Source organism: Mesoplodon densirostris, chromosome 9, assembly GCF_025265405.1.
Source record: "Mesoplodon densirostris isolate mMesDen1 chromosome 9, mMesDen1 primary haplotype, whole genome shotgun sequence".
Lineage (NCBI taxonomy): Eukaryota > Metazoa > Chordata > Mammalia > Artiodactyla > Ziphiidae > Mesoplodon > Mesoplodon densirostris.
The window spans coordinates 81,610,859-81,631,379 of record NC_082669.1 but is presented as its reverse complement, the minus strand read 5'-3'; the positions used below and the strand labels follow the sequence as shown (position 1 = coordinate 81,631,379).

The window sequence follows — 20,521 nt, the reverse complement described above, 5'->3', positions numbered from 1 at the left end:
TTCCAAACACGCCAGACTATAAACTCCCCAAGGGCAAATACCTTAGAGATTTTTTTTACTGCGTATTCCCTGCCTACCACAGAGCATAGCACATAACTGTCACTCAATTATTTTTTAAATTGTTAAACTTGTTACCACATTATACTTTGCTAGTTTATTTCCCTCATAAGATTAACTTCCTGAGGACAATGTAGTTGTAATATATATCTTTATATCTCCATTGTCTGGTCCAGTGCCTGAGGCAGTGCAAAAAAAAAAAAAAAAAAAAAAGTGAAAATATTTTTCAAGTCAATGGTAAATGCAGTGCAAATGTGAGGGTGCCTATACTTTTCCAGGGACCACTCTTTATTAACAGTTATGCCCCTTTTCTGAGTCATAAGTTAAAGCCAATAATTCTAAAACTTCCAGCCAAAATTATTTAATTCTCCTCAATAAAATGTTTTCACTTTTAACACTCTTCATTACCCAAACATTCTAATGTCTGGCCTTCAAGCTATTTATTCTCAGTGGAGATGTACCAAAATGTCATAAATGGAAAGTTGTTCTTCAGTCTACTCAAGAACAACTGGACTCTTTTTTTTCTTTTTCTTTTTTTTTTTTTTCTTTCTTTGCAGTATGCAGGCCTCTCACTGTTGTGGCCTCTCCCGTTGTGGAGCACAGGCTCCGGACGCGCAGGCTCAGCGGCCATGGCTCATGGGCCCAGCTGCTCCGCGGCATGTGGGATATTCCTGGACCGGGGCACAAACCCATGTCCCCTGCATCGGCAGGCAGACTCTCAACCACTGTGCCACCAGGGAAGCCCTGGACCCTTTTACTTTGACCCTTCTTGACCGTTCCCATGTCATGTCACCTGACGTACTTGACATTGTCTCCATGTTACCTGTGTACCATTACAGATGAGGTACACACAGCTTTTGAAAAATTTCATAAATTAGTGTAACCCTCTATATGTATTATACTTTAGAGCTTCAAATTGCTTCCATAGCTCATTCTACTCCTGAAGACTATTACTATTTTCGGTTCAATTGTGCTCCTCTCAAAAAAGATATTTTAATTCTGACACCAAGTACCTCAGAATGTGATCTTTACAGAGGTGACCAAGTTAAAATGAGTTCATTAGAGTGGGCCCTACACCTATATGACTGGTGTCCTTAGAAAAAAAAGGAAATGTGGACACAGAGACAGGCATACCGGGAAAATGCCATGTGAAGATGAAGGCAGAGATAAAAGTGAGGTGTCTATAAATCAAAGGGTGCCAGCAAATCACCAGAAGCTGGGGGAGAACATGGAACAGATTCTCTCTCAGAGCTTCAGAGGAAACCAAACCAGCTGACACCTTGGTCTCAGACATCTAGCCTTCAGAACTGTGAGACATTACATTTCTGTTGTCTAAGCCGCCCAGATTTTGGTACTTTGTTACAGCAGCCCTAGCAAACTAATGCACTGGCTTATAAGAGCATGATGGTAAGAGGGTGTTTTTGGATGAGACTTACATTTAAGTTGGTGGACGTTGGACAAAACAGATTGCCCTCCATAACACGGGTGGCCCTCATCCAACCAATTGAACGCCTGTAGAGCAAAAATGCAGGCTTGACCAAACAAGAGAGAATTCTCCAGGAGACTGCCTTCAGAATAAAACTGAAACATCAGCTCTCCTGGGTCTCCAGCCTACCAGCCTGTGCTGCAGATTTTGGACTTGCCAGCCTTCATAATCATGTGAGCCAATTCCTTGTAATAAATCATTTTATATACATATACATATATATATATATATATATATATATATACACATATATATATATATCTCCTATTGGTTTCATTTCTCGGGAGAATGCTGACTAATACACATATTAAACACTCAATGAATATTAGATCTCATAATAATGCTGAGCTGTGTTAAGAGGAGGAGAATTCATTGTCCTGATGAGCATAACAACATCATCAAAGTTAAGTAAATTACACAAGATCATATTGTTGTTAAGTCACAGAGCAAGGATTCCAGCCAGGTCTGCCTGATTCCAAAGTACATGTTTCTTCCCCTATATATTGCTACTTAAGAGTTGACAATAAGGATAGAGACAAAGTCAAATGTGAAACCATTATCTAAGAGTATAGGATGGGTGAAATGAGGACTCAAGGGAAGGTCAAGACCAACCAATATGGGGGAAAAACTAGTTCAGTGGTTTTCAAACCATGGACCCCAATACCTAGTGTTCCCCTGAGATACTTCCTGGAGTTTACCAACTTTTGATTTGAAATGTCAATATTTTAAAGTATGTTTTACTATTCTAAAAATAAGAATAAAATCATCACACATTCCCAAAACTGTTATATGAAAATTTTAACACACTGGATCTATCCAAACATTATCCTGGACTTCAAGGCTAACTCATTTAGTGTCCACTGTGCAGGAAAGCTTCCCCTGACATCTCTCTGAACCTATTTAAACATATTGCAATCTGTCATTGGTTATATCCACACTGCGTAAGTGAGCATGTTCACTATAAACCAAGTGAACATGGTCTATAGTGAACATGCACCAAGACATGCATATATAGACTTGCACCAAGCTCAATTAACAGCCCATCATATCTCTGGCATACCTGCTCATACAAGGTTTCATTCCAGCATTACAGAGAGCTGTGCAATCCCCAGGGAATGATAACAAGAAGTATATGATATTATCTTGGTTTTACAATACTTTACCATGCTTACTCAACAATAAGGTGACATTGATTACAAGACCCATCATCAGTGTAATAAAGGCCTTTCCAAAAAAACCCCTCTAAATTAAATATACACTTAAAAAATTTTTTTCAGTATTATATACTTATTCACACAATTACACACCACTTCCTTCTTCAGTGTCATAATTAAAGTTTTCTTCTAAGCCTTCTTCACATTCAGGTCAAAAATATACTTTTGAATTATTCTTGGTATTCACAGTTATGAACAGGGTTACAAGTGACAAGTTGCATTCACACCACCTTCACTTGTAGGACAGGCAGTATAATTTCAAAGTAAAGCACAGTGCTGAGCTTGGGCAACGTCTACCTTAATTACAGTGCTTGGTATGCCAGACAAACTTCAGACTAAATAATTACTGTTCTTTCAAAACTAGATCACAGAATAATCTTTCTCAAGAAATTTCAAGCAAGAAACTAAATTTAAGTTAAAAGTCAACCTTGTGGGGTACAACCAATGCAAATAATTCAACTGAAGTTACAGCAAGATATACCTTCTATGAACTGCTAAGTTCCCGTATTTCAAGTTATTCCTGGGCCTGATGGCTGACAGGTTTCTTTTGACATCAATTGTAAGAGTCATCTCAATTTCAGAAGCATAATGTGAAAAACGTAAGCAGGTAGGGCCAAGAAAAGAGCACGTAAATGTTATATAGTCATTTCAGCCCTTACCTTGGGGCAGGAGGTTACCTATATCTTTGTCTTTATGGAGGACTTACTGTCTTTTATTGTCACTTTTATTTGCATATATTGCAGTTCCATGGAAGATTTCCTTTGGATTCTGGATTTACTGATAAAAATATTGTTTTTAAAAAATTGTAAAAAACCACTGCACTAGGAAAATCCAAGATTTAAACATACGAAGAGTCAAACATCAAGTTGAAGAACCATCTGTGAGGTGACTCTGCCTCTTCCTTCAGCCCCAAGAAATACAGAAAGAGTAAACATAAAGAAACAAATGACATGAGTGATGAACAACCAGGGACTGGTGATCAGAACAGGACACCAAAGAGGGTGGGTGGTGGTGAGAGGAACACTGAAGTGACTGAACCTGGAACTCAGCGGAGGGGATTAAGTTGGTAAGGAAGGAAGAATGGATACAAAAACGCAACAGAAAGCCTAGCTGAGTAGGTTTGACAAAGTGGAAGAAGGCAGGAAGCCAGATATAGAAAATGAAAAAGATGAAGGGAGATGATTAGTACCTGGATGGAAAAAATAAGGATAAGAAGTGCAGTCTGGGTCAAGTTTTGTGAAACTGAGCTGTGTCCATGTAACAATGCTTGGCTAACGGCATGCTTTTGGCTGATCATATCTCTCACTCTTCAACTGGACATTTAGAATGTTAAAGACCTCAGTAATCTAAGACAAGACCCTTCCCTTCCCCTCCCCATCCTTCCCTCTTCACCTCTCTCCACCTCAAGTAGTTTGTCATATGGATCCATGCAAAACACTGTAAGAGGGCATGCTCCTGGCACTTCCAAGAAGAACAGAGTCTAATGCCTAATTTAAATAATATTATTTATAATATGTGTATCAAAAATAAATTTCAGAGACAAGAAAATTAAGAAAACCTATATACAAAATTAACTGAAATTATATAATTTACCAATTCCATTCTAGATTGTTGGAGAGTGTGATACACTGGTTAAGAGTTCTAGAGATCAATGTAAATTCATGTCTTGACTTCACAGTAATTAGCTGGGTGGCCTTGTATAAGCTCTTTAATCTTTCTAAACTACATATTTCTTACATGTACACTCTATCTAAAATTATTTGAAGAATTCACTGAGATAATATGTATAATCCCTGGTACATAGAAAGTGCTTAGTAAATGTTAGGAGATGCTGGAGGCAAAACTGCAGATTTCAAGAACTATTTAAGGGGAAATTTTGAATTCTGTGGCAAGTTGAACAATATCTATATTTCTATTGTTAATTTGCTAAAAAAATGTGAACTTTCAAAATTCTCTTCCTTGGATCCTAAGATTAAAAAAGAAGAATGTTAAGATGCACCTAGAGATTATCATACTAAGTGAAGTAAGTCAGAAAGAGAAGGACAAATACCATATGATATCACTTATACGTGGAATCTAAAATATGGCACAAATGAACCTATCTACAAAACAGAAACAGACTCATAGACATAGATAACAGACTTGTGGTTGCCAAGGGAGAGGGATGCACTGGGAGTTTGGGGTTAGTAGATGCAAACTATTACATTTAGAATGGGTAAACAACAAGGTCCTAATGTATAGCACAGGGAACTGTATTCAATATCCTGTGATAAGCCACAATGGAAAAGAATATAAAAAAAGAATGTATGTGTATAACTGAGTCACTTTACTGTACAGCAGAGACTGGCACAACACTGTAAATCAACTATACTGCAATAAAAAAAATTTTTTTAAAAAGAAGAATTTTAGGAAAGAAGTTTAGTGGAGCTGGGAGAAGATGGAATCACCTCCATATCCCACATTTTATGATTATGTGGTAGAATCCTGGTTTTTGTCCTCAAACCTGCAGTTTTCCAATCTTTCATTAAGGTTGAAAAGCACTAGTTGGGCCATTTAAACCCACTTTCTTAAGATTAACTTAATGGCTCTTAGACTTTAGTATGCAAAAAGAATCACCTGAAATGTAACAAATAAACAAACAAACAGAAAACAAAAAATCAAGATTATAGTTGCCCTCTCCCAGAGATTCTGGATTTAGTTGGTATGGAGTGGGACCTAGGAATCTGCATATTTAATGTAAGATATATTATAGATAGATCTATCTTAATATATTTTTTGAGCAGGTGATTGGCAACTTGAGAAGCACTTATCTAAAGCTATAGAAAATACCGATATTTATGAAGGGCTTCTAATTTTAAGCACATAAGTATTTACCTAAAGAATTTCTTGGGACTTCCCTGGTGGCACAGTGGTTAAGAATCCGCCTCCCAGTGCAGGGGACACGGGTTCGAGCCCTGGTCTGGGAAGATCCCACATGCCGCAGAGCAACTAAGACGGTGCGCCACAACTACGGAGCTTGCACTCTAGAGCCCGTGAGCCACAACTACTGAGCCTGTACGCCACAACTACTGAAGTCTACACGCCTGTGCTCCGCAGCAAAGATGCCACCACAGTGAGAAGCCTGCACACCGCAACGAAGAGTAGCCACCGCTTGCTGCAACTACAGAAAGCCCACACGCAGCAACAAAGACCCAATGCAGCCAAAAGAAAAAAAAAGAATTTTTTAATCCTGTTTCTAGCTAGATTTCTTTTCCAACAGAATAACTAAACTTTGATCAAATTTTCATTGATAGGAGATTTGGCAACTCATTGTTTTTTAATAATAACATACGTGTCTACTAACCCCAGAATCTGACTCTACTTTGCAGTAATAGTGGCTGGAGTGACAGACCGTGACTCAGGAAAGACAAGAGTTGTGTTGGCAGAAACAGAAACAATTGAACCAGCAAAACCTTGTATGAGAGTTCAAAAAGGCTGCCAAGTTACAAGTTAACACCTCAGTGGATCCAAAGACTATGTTCAAGGACTAAATCCAATATACATTTCTAAACATAATGTTCTTATCTTTACATTTCATAGGAAGTATTTAAAAAAATTTTAAATACATCAAACAATATTTGCTGTCAAGGAATTATACTGTTGTTGACTTTAGAAAAGTTTACTATGTGAGATGACCTTTATTCAGTCATTTGGTAAATCAATAAAAAATTTAGGCCCCCTTCGTTAAATGGAGTAAGGGAAAATCTATAGATATATACAATGGCCTTTGCTCCAAAGAGAAATAAAATTGTCTCATTAAAAATATCAATGTGAAAATTCCAGTAAAAGAATAATTAGAATGTATAATAGATTTTGATATGTGGCCTAAGCCTTCAAACTGCTATATCCTGGAATATATCAGAGATTCAACATTTATACTGAATAAAGGCATGCATTCATGAATAAATGAATGAATAAAAATCACATTAGTATTTCAAAAATTACTTTTACATTAATGAGTTCATTTTACAGTGGTTGTCTTTCTAGCTAATAAAATTGCATAAAAACTTAGCTTTGATGTTATTGGGATGGCTGAATTGGAGTTTTAATTTCATCAGTCTTATAAACTCTTAATACAGTGAATAAAATTTTGGATCTCAGTGTCATTATATATTTTATGCTCTGATTTATGAAACTGATTTATGAAAATACCTATTGTTTAACTGCATGAATGATGTTGAGCCAAGTTTGCTCCATAATCAAATTAATCCATAGGGGATTTATTTGTGCACTTTTGTTCACAGTCCATATATACAAGATATACATTCACTTTTATGGATAGGAGAGATTAACTCTAATAGATCTCAGATGAAAAGAGGTGGAAAAGAGGCTAATGTGTTTCAGAAGCCAACCCTATCTTTGATTGAAAGGGAGAAGTTCTTTTGTAATAAATATTTCATCAGCTTATTTATTATTTTGAAAAATGTATTCAGAGGTCCAAGACTAAAATGAGTTTAAGGTCTTTTTTTTTTTTAAGACTAGATTGTGGTATATACATTTAGGAAGAAATTCTGGAAATAATCATTTAAATAATCTGTTTTAAAATTAAACTGTCAGGCACCCAGAATACTCACATGATATTTGAAGAGAAAAAATATTTCAGGTGGAAAGCTCATCTTTAGCAAAGCATTGATCTTCTGAAGAAAATAATAGTGTACTAACTTAACCTAGAATTTTCCTAGGAAGTCCTATAACCCACACAAGAAAGCAAACAAAAGAAACAAATTTTCCTATTTTGTTATACTTTAGAATTCATGGATTTGGTAAAGCAACTAATATTTTTATTCAAAATTGATATTTTATCTTCAGAAAAGTCAAATGGAAAGTTTTTTAAATTTCATATTTATAAGTAAATTTTTACATTTCCATCAAAAATTAAATTTTAGAAGCATAAACATAAACTGAATTAGTCAAGTTTTATTCATTCAACAAGTATATTTTAAAGGCCTACTATTCACCAGGGAGTCAGACAGGTGCTGGAACAAAAAGATGGGTAAGATAGAGCCTATACCTTAAAGGACGCATCAAAAAAAAATGTATATGCAAAAAAGAAGTAAAGAAGAGATGGTCAGTAGGTTCCTATAAGACAAAACTATTCTGAGAAGTTAATATCTAATCTAATGTTAAACTACTGTTCCCTCTTCTGAAAAGTCCACTTTGCATGTGTTTCCCTTACTTTTAAAATTACTCAATTATTGAATACACTGTTAATTACAAATGAGCCCTGAAATTTTTTCTAGATCTTTATTTAAAACTAAGTAATTTTAAAGCTGCAAATTCTGAAGCTTATTGCAATAGAATTTTTAAAAAATATATGATATGAAATTCAATTTTCAGTGCCCATAAATAAAGTTTTATTGGAACGCAGCCATGCCCATTTGTTTGCATCCTGTCTATGGCTGCTTCCCTACAATGGCAGAGACTACGTGGCCCGCAACACTGAAAATATTTACTACCTGGCCCTTTACAGAAAAAGTTTGCCGACCCCTGATCTAAAGGATAGCAATGGATTTTGGCTGAAAAAAGTACAGCTTTGTTGTTGTTGTTCTATTTTCCAGAGTTCGTAGAGATATTTAAAATAACTAAAATGTGCAAAGAGAGCTTCCTATAAAGTTTCTCCAGTATGCTGCCTCTATGAGGATTGCTAATCCTGGCCAGCAGTGGCTTCATTTTCTAGTTGCTCCCATAGCCAATACTGGGCTCCAAGGTCTGGCCTGGAATCTCCTCGAAACACAGCTGTCAGCACCTCTAGGATTCTGCCTATTAAGCTTAATTTTCACATAATGGTCTGACTGGTAACAGATGAAACACCTGGGTCCCATTTTGAAGTTAAGAACTTCAGTTAAGAATTTCACTAGGTGTTGGGGGTGGGTGTGAAGTTGGGTAGAAGGTAGCTGCACCTATGTAGGCCATGCTAAGAAAGCTCTGTGTGCTTTAACAGGTTCAAAGTTTTAACATAAAACAATGATACGTAATCTTTTCAAGAATATGAGAATCTTCTTTTTTCAGATTTACAAAATTTAATAGTGGTATTAGGTATTAACTTAGAGTTTAAAATATATATTGAAACCACAGTGTTACCCATGGGCTTACGCATTCTACATTATATATTTCTGTAACTTTGAAATACCTTTTTGCTAATGCCCATGCATTACCTTTTTCAGTTATATTTTTTTCAGATTGTATTCCAGAAGATCTTTTCTTCAATCACTGCAGACAATACTTGAAGCCCCAGTGAATTTTCATATGTCCTTCTTAAAGGTCTATGATCATAGAAATCAGCTGCGTAAAAACTGCTGTTTAAATGTGTGAAGTTATGGTGGGGTGGGGACCCTTCATATATCAGTTGGTGGGTTTGCAGGGGAGGGTATTGAGAGGGTGCTAAGTAGAATTTCTAGGTAGAATTTAACTAGTGCTATCCCTAGTATACCGCTGCTTTTTTTCTGACACACTCTCAGGTGACTCCATATCACAAAAAAGCTCAAAAACTCAGGACTTTAAATTATTACCTAGATACCAACCCGGACTTTACTGAACAGTGTGAGGGATGTATTTACAATTCTGACTGTCACCTCTGACATCTAAATATCTCTCACCTAAAGCTCTAAATCACTTCAATGTGTTTTCAGATAATCATATTACCTGGCCTTGAGCCGTATGCATCATTTCCTTTTTCATCTCAAAAAGAAGTTGAGAGTCTTCATAAGCCTCCACCTCCCCTCCCAAGATGCCTCCTCCAACTGAAACCTCTGCCCTCAGCAAGTGTCACCATCACCCACTGCTACCCATGTCAGCAAATCTAGACAGCATTCTTGATTCTTCTCTCTTCTTCACTTTCCACATCTAATCAATTACCACACCTGTTGATTTTACCTCCTAATGTCTTTCAAATCCATCTTTCTCTCTATCCCAACTGCTACTCTTTCAGTCCATCAGTTTTTCGCAAAACTGCAACAGCTTTGAACTGGACACATTGCTCCCCTGCTACAAAGCCACGACTTTTCACTTTCAGTATGATAAAGCCCAGACAAAGTTCACCAAGCCCCTTATGATCTGGTCCTCGCTAGAGTTCCAGACCCAGCTCCCACAAATCTTTGTCACACATCTTATGCTCCAGTTACCAGGAACTTCTTTGACTCTTTTGAAGGTGCCATGCTCGCTTTTGCTGCCAGTCCTACACACAGGCTGCCACTTCTGTATTTAAATTTTTCCTAACCCAGCCCTACCCTTTTTGTCTGGATAGGTGCCAACTCAAGAGCCACTCCTGCAGCAAGCCTTCCTTAACCAGTCTAAGACTGGATTAGATGCCCAGGGAGAGTTACTTTAAGCCCTTGAAAATCTGGGTTTCAGAGAACTCATTCCATGAAGGCAGCACCAATTTCTTCCTTGTCCACCTCACCCTTCAAAATGCCCCTCATAGAATACAGAAGGTGGTGAATTAATGAATTAAGGTATCCTCCAAGCTGCCCTGAATCATAACCTACAAAGTCAGTATTGCTCTGACTCAGTTCTCTGAAGCAACCTATGGGAGAATTCTCTGATTATATCAGGGTAAAGCCCAGTTGTCCAGTTTCAGAGCTAAGAATCCTAACCATAAGGACTTAGCAGAAATCTTCAAATCACTTCTTGACCTCATGAGCAAGGAATTAGTAAGCAGGCCTTCCCGCAAGGCAAAGGCCTGGCTATAAAGGAAGATAAGAAATATTTCATGGAATAATTACTGTAAGTATTAGAAAATCTGTCCAGGGTCCTGCTCGCTTTGACCTCTCTTTATCAGAATAATGCTGTATTACAGGACTGTTGAATGTCAGCAAACTACAATATCCATAAATCTCCATGGATCACCATGGAATTATCATCATCACAAAGAAATATTTAGTAATCTGTTGCATGCAGAAGTCTTGAAATGGTCTGAATACTAAACAAGTCATAGAAGGCCCTGACATCCAGGGCTTTACAATTTGAAAGAGTCATTGATGTCAAAAGATAGTAAAAAGCTAACAGAGCTGCACAAAGAATAGCAAACTTGACAAGTCTTGCAACTTGGATACAGCTGTGAAAACAGATCATTCAGAGCTCTGTAAGAATATATTCATTCTCTACATCAAGGAATCTAATTGAATTTTTACAGGTTTCTTGCAAAAAGGAGCCTAAACTCTTAGGTTCAATAGCAAAGCCACTTTGTAATGCTAATTTTACTTTCAAACAACCACAGGTAAAATCTTAGGAGCTGAAGAGAAGCACCTGAAATAGTGATGTTAACATATTTATAAAGTAAGCCTTCAGTCAGGGTTCCCAAACAACCAGACCTCTATCATAATCTGTTTTCTCCTCTTGACATCATTGCATCACAGGGATTTTGCTCCAGGGAAGAGCCCTACACAGATGCGTCAGGAATCACTGGAATCAAAATTGCCAAAATTGCTGCTGAGTCAGAGGAGTTTTTAAAGTTTTGATAAACAACATAAACAACATTTGCACGCTAAACGGTTAACACCCTTCCCTGATGGTTTTGCAATCCTATACTTATATTGTACCTCTGTCACTGAAATTATACGTTCCTGTGAAGCGACACTGACAATAATAATACATTTTATACTGGGGACAAGTTAAGGGCCTTTTAAACAAGTTTTAACATTTATGCATTGAATATTATCACACTAACTCCTACTTCTTCCCATGAAACATAAATGGAAAACTGAAAAACCATGATTTCCCTAGTGTATCAGTTGGCTCTAGAGGACATTTTGACTGTCACATCAAACATAAAATATTAATGAACTAGTTAAGACAACTGATTCCACTTCCCTCTTTAGCAAGGGATGGAATATTACAGTTACACTGTATGGTATGTGTTATAAGTATATAAGAAGAGCCTAACCTTGTTTACTTTTTGGTCTTACTTGAGACTTACCTGTGGAATTTATTGGGGGCCCCTAAATCCAGTCTTGTAAGAAACCTGTGGCATTGTACACATGGATTCTGTGGGGCTCTGACAATTCCTCAAGTATAGATCTAGACTTCTGGTATGAAAACCATGACCAAAATTCAAGCTGTGTCATCTGACACATGGTTTGGTACACAATCTAACATCTAAAGAGAATATAGGAAATTCAGGGCATGAGAGAAGACAGAGAACAAACTGAATAACCACCTTTAAAAGTTAGAAAATGTAAACTTGACAAATTGCTCAAAAATGAAAAACATAATCTCTCTTGGTAAACATTTGTAAATCAATTGCACTGGTATATAAATTATAAATTCTATGCAAATATATCACCTCTAGTTTAAAAACATCTTTGTATTTCATAAAAGCTTTAAGTTAATGTAACTTGGTCTCCATGATACACACTGTTTGAATTTTTGTGGTGAAATTCTCTTTTAGGTTATGTTTATAATATTGACATTATTATTATTTTATGCATTATGACATCTCAGATATCTTTCAAATTTCATACTTGATGTGAAACTCATGCAAAATTAAGAAAGTACTTAGGGCTTCCCTGGTGGCACAGTGGTTGAGAGTCTGCCTGCCAATGCAGGGGACACGGGTTCGTGCCCCGGTCCGGGAAGATTCCACATGCCGCGGAGCGGCTGGGCCCATGAGCCATGGCCACTGAGCCTGCGCGTCTGGAGCCTGTGCTCCACAACAGGAGAGGCCACAACAGTGAGAGGCCCGCGTACGGTCAAAAAAAAAAAAAAAAAAAAAAAGTAAAGTACTTAAATTTTTCCTAAACATTATTAGTTTTCCCAGTAACAATATCTAGACAATAAAAGAGATATTTAATATAATCTATAAACCAGACCAAACAGCTTTACTCTCTTATGACTGTGAAACTGAATGGATCATGCTCAGAAAGTTAAATTCTAAGGCATTTAACAACATATGATACAAGCATATGACTTTTTTCCTGTATATCTGGTAATGCCATGTTGGACGAGATTTTTCTTAAATTAAATTTTCATCTAGGCCCATTCATTGCACATACAGATGGACAGTCATAAAATTATATTCAACAAAGATGAATTGAATATTTTATATAAACAAGGTATGTGGTATTGTAAAGAATGTAAAAATATGGTAATTAATAATAATAACAGTGGCAGCTAACATTTACTAGGCTAACGACTTTACATGCATTTTCTCAACAGATTAACCCCTAAGACATCGGTCCTACTAGTGTCCAAGTTTTAAAGGTCAAGTCACACAAACAGAGATGTTAAGGGACTTGCCTCAGGTCACAGAGCTACTAAGTAGCAGATCCAAGATCTGAATCAAAGCAATCTGAATCCAAAGCCTAAAACTCTGGACCACTAAGCAGGACTACTGTCTAATCCGAAGACAGAAAATACGTTTCTTACTTTCAGAATTACAACCCAGAAGGAAGTTTATAATCACTGGTACTTTAGGTGAATGTCAGGTCCTATAAATAGTAGGAACTTAACTTTTAAAAATATACCTATTCTTAGAGCAACTTATTATAAAGTAGTTTGAAGAGCAGGACTGAGTATGCTCTTCACAAATTTAGTAGCCATTATAATATTTCTTTTTTAACAGATCCACCTGAGAGCATTTTTAAAACTATACCAAAATGTGTAAGGTGATCTGTTTTAAGAAAAGAAAAAAATACTTTGATAGACCAACAGTGATATAATTTAAATCAACAATGAGCTAATTTAAAGTTCCTTAGTATTATACTTAGACGTAGCCATGGGATATGTATTCTTCTGAAAACTGCATTTTTTTAAAATTGCATTTTTAGACAGAATAGCATTTAGGTTCCTCCAAGTGCTCTAGTAGAAAGGCTACAATTTATGCCAATTAGCATTCTGATTTTGTAAATAGCAGGAAAACAGAACAACAGACAATCCCATTCGTATAGATGGAGTAACAAAAGGTGCTGAAAACACCCACCCAAGAGGCAATTCCAAACAGTAAAGTCCCTCTCTCCCATCCACAGGGAGGAGCTCTCCTTCTATGGCCTATGCCCTCTCTTTAGCACCTGAGTTCCAGTTTGCTGCACATTCAGAGAATAAAACATTAGAAAGATGTGAAAGCCAAGCTCCTTCCTCCCATACACATATAAGCATACTTATAATGTATTTGGCTTTTCTGATACCTAAGTATGCTGATTCATTAGATAATTATGAATTAAGTAATATCCCATGAGAGAGCTGAACCTATTCATTCATTCATACAAGTATAACAGAAATAAAGTAGATACAGTATCCAAAGAACACTTCAAATATGAAATGCTACATCTAACTACACTTTGCCTAAGACTCTGAACTTAGACTCTATTTTTTAAAATCTCATTAGATGAAGTTCACAAGCTTTTATGGCTCATCACATGTAAAGTAGGATAAGAGTACAATTTATTAAATGTCAGTTGGTTTAACTTCAGTATCTATTCCCATGGTTTCACATTTCCATGGTAATTCTGACCCCTCTTTTAAAATGTATAGCTTGTAGAATTGGCTTTTTTTAAAACGGATATTTCGAAGGATTTGCTTTCATTCTTAAAAGAAAGAATAATGGAATTGTGGCAAATACTTGTTAGATATACTCAGTATCATAACAATAAAAACTTTAAGCCCATATTACCCACTCTATATTTCTCCCCTATAAACGTTCAAAATTCAGTCAACAAGTTTTTTCTGAGCACCTACTACATGCAGGCATGGCACTTGTAGTACATTAGCCAAGAAGACTTCTAAGTTTCCAAGGCATGAAGGGGGGAAAAATAGGGGCCAAACGTAAGTATTTGTTATTAACAAGTTTATAATTCACAAGTTTCTTAGGAAAATCTAAGGAGACAATTGCACAGTAGCACATTTGGGTCTTAAGAGTGATTTTCAGCTGCAAGTAGTTAAAACTTCAGGGTTAAGCTAAGGCTCTTTATTCGCACAATCGGCTTCAGTTCATTCTTTTATCTCTTCCTAATGTTTTCTATCTTATTCCACAAAATCCTCGTTCTCCTCCATAGCAATGAATGACAGCGCATCTTTTTAAAAAACTACTCCACTTTCCCCAAAACCCAGCCCATACACGCGTCCTCCTCTTTCCTGGGCACGTGTGCTTCCAAAGCTCAGCTGGACACCCTCTCACCTGAAAAAAAGTTGGGAGACGACGCTGGCCTTTTCCAGAGGCGACCTCTGCATGGTCTCTGGGAGCACTGGGGTCCCTGCCGGGGCAGGCCGGGCACGAGCTTCTAATGCCAAATGCCCTACTCTTCTCGGAGACTGCCGCTCGCCCCTTTTTCTCTGACCTGCTGTGATGTCATTTGCTTCCAACTCCCCCCACCCACCCCTACCACACACACCTCCCCTCTTCTTTCGCTCCTTCCCCCGCCTCCACTGCCCAGGTTAAAAGCTGGACGCTGCCTGGTCCGGCCCCAAATTTGCTCTAGCGGCTTTCTCCACCCCGTCCGCGCCCAGCGCCCGCACCGCGCCCGCTCCTTCGTTCTCGCCTCCTTCCCTCCCTCGCTGCTCCGTGCCACCCTTTCCCGGTTCTGACTCCCAGCCTTCCCTCCCTCGCGCGCGCTCCTTCCAGGTCCGCGTCCCTACCTACCGTCCGGCCCCAGCCAAGCCCGCAGGCGGGGGACCGTCGCGGCCGCTCTCCAGGTCCGGTCTCCGACGCTCGAAGACAGAAGGAGCCACCAGCGGGAGCAGAGCCATTCAGTCCGCCGGGAGCCTCCCGGACCCTCCTGCGCGCCAGGCTCCGCGAGACCCAGGGCACGCCGCGGCCAACTTCCCCGAGCCTTCTTCCTCCTCCCTTTTTCCGACATCCTAGCCGGGTTCGTGTTACGTTTGCACGGTGCCTTTTGAAAGGGGAACGAAAAGACGTCTCTCCTGTATCAAACTGCAGCCTCGGAGAGCTGCAAAGTTCCGCGGCAGCGTCTGATGTGTTCGCCTTAGCGCTTCCCTTGAGTGTCAGAGGGAAAAACCAAGCTTGTTCGTTTCAGGCTTAGGTGAGCTGCACGTGTGGCCCCTTAGGAGAAGTACTGCAGGTGGAGGGAATCTCTATAATTGCCGCTTTGTCCATTACCCGCCCAGGATTTGTTCATTGTCTGTCCTAAGTTTTTCAGTCCGGCTTGCATTTTTCAAGAAGGCTTTTGTGTGTGTTAGCGACTACGATGATGACAAGCGGACAGTGTGTAGACACACCCGCCATCCTATAGTTCCTAGTCTAGGTCAGCAACACATCTTGACCAATAACACTGAAAGGAATCCAAACAATCTTTGAAGGGAAGGTAGCATGTTAACGCTGACCTGCCTCAGAGAAACGCCATCTTCAATTCTTGAAGGGCATCTAAGCTTTCCCACGTGTGGGCGCCCTAGCTTCCCCGAGTTTTTGCTGCGTGGATTGTGTGCCTGTTTGATGGTTTTTAAAGAGCCAAATCTTTCGTTCCTGAATCCTGTTGTGTAAAAGCAAGGGCACATTGAGTTTAAATTGAAAAATTCAAATGGAAGTAAAAAGTTTGGTCTGATTACATTAATGCCTCTACACCTAAAGCAAGGGCGTTTACTTGTGAATTGCTTATTGTTGACTTGTGGTCACCCAGATAAAGTACAAATGAAACTGCACTTCATAATAATAGAAAGACAGGAACACGTATTTAAATTAATAAATGTGTTCAAATCGGGTCTTTATAGCTCCCCTTTGCATTTCCATGTCACCTTTTTTTTTAAACCTTAAAGTGGGTTTTATAAACATTTAAATTTTATTATCCTAAATTTAACAGCAGAGAAAATAACACCAAAGAGATAGGCAAATTGCATAAAGTTAGATACCAGGAGAAAACTTAATTTCTAACTCATGATCTCTTGCTTCAAATCCTGTTTTTGTCTCTCCCGTATGGCAGGCAAATCTAGGCTCTGCCTTCATTATTGACTTTTCCCAGGTATGTGATTGAACTCACTTCATCCACTTTCCCACCCTCCACTCTATTGTTTGCTTTATAACTGCTAATGTAACCCATCAAATGTAATACACACGTTTTGAAAGGAAGCGGTAATCAGTTCCTCTTTGTTCTCAAAGAGCAGGTGACAATAAAGAGATTAAGAATTGAGTTCCAAAGATCACAGAAGCTGACCAAGTGATATGCCTCAGAGACCCCAAATATTTGTCAATCAATCTCTTTCCTCTGGAAAGAATAGATAAAATAGTGACTATTTCTTGATTTCTTACTATTTGCCAGGCATCATCTCATGGGAATCTAACAACAACCATGTAAATAGGTGTTATTCTCCCCAGTTTTCAGTAGAGGAAACAGAAAAGAGAAGTAAATGCCTGTAATGCTAGAGCTAACATTTAAACTCATGTCTGATTTCAAACCATCACTCCTATCAGTGCGTAATATTGCTTCTAATCAAATCATCCCTCATGCATTTATGTACTATCACTTACACTGGTATAACCAGTCTTTCTTCTCATATTAGTTTCATACAATCGTAACTGCTAGACCTGTTCAAGAATGAAGCAAAAAAAAAAAGAATGAGGCAAGAAAGCAGAAATCTGCAAACCAAGTAGCTACTGGAGTACACACTTTTAAAAGATGACATCTAACTATAATATTCCATTTTAAGTGTGTGTACACACACATATACCTAGGAAGATCCTAGATTTTTATCATGAAAGGTTACATCCCAAATTTGTTCTTGGCATAAGTAAGACTTCACCATTATTCAGAACATTAACACGGTTAGCTGACATGAACAAATGAACTAATTGAGACGTGACATTCAAGGCTTGCATCTAGGTACAAACGTAATGTGGGAATGTAGATTTATGCACTAGGAAAATGTTCAAGTATGGCTGAAGGTCATGACTGAAATCCTAAATGTGTCTTTGAGATGTCAGGAATAGGAAAGAGATTAAAGGGGCAGGATGAAAATGAAAGGTGGTAGTAAGAAACAATGAAACTCTTCTCTCCAAGCTGCTCAAATATCACCTCACAAAATTTTATAATAATAGCTTATATACATTAAGCACTTACCATGTATGTAAGGTGCCATGCTAAATACACAGAATGCTTTGCCTTTTTTTAATCCTTATGACACCTTCATGAGATATTACCTTCTTCATTGTCTATATATTATAGGTGAAGAAACTGAGGTATAAAAATTTAGTAATTTTCTCAAGCAAGTTTCACAGTAAAAAGTAACAGAGAAAACTGAGATTTGAACTAAACAGTCTATTGCCTGAGCACAAGCATTTAACCACTACTCATACTTCCCCCACAGAATTTCCTAACATTTTAAGCAGAACTGACCTTCAATATAGAAGATTAGGTGGCCATTTGTATGGGCTTTTTAAATTGTAGAATACATATAAAATTTGCTAACTTACGCCTTTTTTGAGTGTACAGTCCAGTAACACATTCACATTGTTGTGCAATCACCACCATCACAGTAACCCTTTTATCTTGTAAAGCTGAAACTCTATACACATTACACAATAACTCCCCATTCTCCCTTCCCCCCAGCCCCTGGCAACCACCATTGTATCAATTCTTTCTTGTTTTTTATGATTTTGACTCTACCTCACATACAGGGAATCACACAGTATTTGCCTTTTTGTGACTGGCTTATTTCACTTAGCATAATGTCCTCAAGGTTTATCCATGTTGTAGCATAGTGCAGGATTTCTTTCCTTTTTAAGGCTGAATAATATTGCATTGTATGTATATATCACATTTGGCTTATCCACTCATTTTTTGGTGGGCACTTGGGTTTCAGCTATTGTGAATAATGCTGCTGTGAACATGGGTGTAATGGTGTGGCATCACTTTAAAGGTATATTAGGGCCTCCCTGGTGGCGCAGTGGTTGAGAGTCCGCCTGCCGATGCAGGGGATACAGGTTCGTGCCCCGGTCCGGGAGGATCCCATATGCCGCGGAGCGGCTGGGCCCGTGAGCCATGGCAGCTGAGCCTGCGCATCTGGAGCCTGTGCTCCGCAAAGGGAGAGGCCACAACAGTGAGAGGCCCGCATACCGCAAAAAAAAAAAAAAAAAAAAGGTATATTAAAAAGAAGCAAGAAAAAGAGAAGAAGGAGAAGGAAAGTCAATATTTATTTAGTACCTACTATGTGTTCAGCAATGTGCCATGTGCTTCCTCAAATGATCTCAATATATGAAAGCTTGAGATAACCATCCTCTCATATGTTCCTGTCATACATTGCTCACTCTGTCATGAGATGATGGCTGAAGTTTCATCATTAGATATCACCAGAGTGCAAATGCCTATACTTATCCATTATGTTCAATTTAATATGATTGTGTTCCTCAGATTCTCTCCTGAGAACAGGCCTTAATAGTGATAAGCAGGTCATGACAATGAGTGCACTAAAACCTGGAAAAGTAGAAGGAAAAAGGAAAAAGTCACAAAACAAGAGAAGGGCAAATTCTTGACAGCTTCATGTGCATAGGCTGACTCTGTATATAAATGTACCTAAGCCAGAAGAGTAAGAGCAGCTGAGGCTTTCCCACAGTGTGCCACAGTGTTGGCCAAGGATGCAACTACACATCATAGTTTTACAAAGATGTTTCAGACCCAGAGAGAGGTGTCCTGGTACATGACTAAGCCAGATTATCATTTATTTTTACCACTTCCAACATTCTGTTTGGTCTGAAAATTCTGTTTATAAACACACATGCACACATACTTCTGTTTATATACATACATAACCTTTCTTCCCCACACCCTCCTTGGAGACAAGAATTGTGTCTTCTGTTTTCCTTTCAACTCATCTCTTATTTAGTAATACTGTGTACAATCAAACAATTTTCTCTCGGGGTTACTGACCTAATAGTTGAAATGTCATCCTAAAGGGGGAATCTGAAGACGCTCAAGAGATGAATCGTTGCCATTAATCTCTCAGCAAGCAAGAGCTCAGCGCTAAGGCGGGAGTACGGAATAAAAGAGGATCTCCACCCTCCAAAACTCAGAATCTACCCATGGTCATCAAAATTCCCTGAAGAGGGTAGCAGAGTATAGTGGAAAGAGCTTGGGCTTTGAGGCAATAAAGAGCTGGTTTTTCAATCTTGGTACCACTACTTACTTAGCTGTGTGGTCTTGGGTAAGTTACTTAACCTTTCTGTGTCTCATTTCCCTTTTCTGAAAATGAGGTTAACAATACCCACTTCCAAGTGTTGTTGAATGTATTCAGTCATGGTCTTTCTACCTCAGCACTGTTGACATTTGGGGCTGAATAACTCTTTGATGTGGGCGGACTGTCCTGTGCATTGTAGGAGGTTTAGCAGCATCTCTAGCTTCTACCCCTTGGATGCCAGTAGAACCACCCCCTCCCCCCAGATGTGACAACCAAAACTGTCCCCAGACATTGCCAAATACCCTCTGGGTGGCAAAATTGCTCCCGTTATGAATCACTGGATGAAATTATTTAAAGGTGATGCATACAACAGCCATAAAGGGCTTAGAACCTAATAAGGACTCCACAAACTTTAGAATTTATTGCTACATATCACTAGTGATAAATCAGAAATCAGTGTAGCATTGCAAAATGGATGGCTACAGAAAACGGAACTTCTTAACAGCTATCAGAATTCTCAGGAATACTGGGCTCTCATCCCCTCTGAAGGTATTTGCTTGTATTCAGATTAGATAAAAGGCAGAAATTCAGGTACCCTTCCAATTGTAAGCTAATTTTGATTTAGAGGCAGAACTATGTTTTTATACTGTGGAAACATTCTTACTACTTTTGC

General features: G+C 38.4%; 1 protein-coding gene across 1 annotated transcript in view; it reads right to left on the bottom strand.

The window, feature by feature from the left end:
• CFTR (CF transmembrane conductance regulator) overlaps positions 1–15,474 on the bottom strand; it is a 194,794-nt gene extending 179,320 nt beyond the window's left edge. The window contains exon 1 of the mRNA XM_060107728.1: positions 15,368–15,474. Coding sequence (XP_059963711.1) covers positions 15,368–15,474 — 107 coding nt within the window. The remainder of the gene's footprint in view (positions 1–15,367) is intronic.
• Between the last annotated feature and the right edge of the window lie 5,047 nt (positions 15,475–20,521).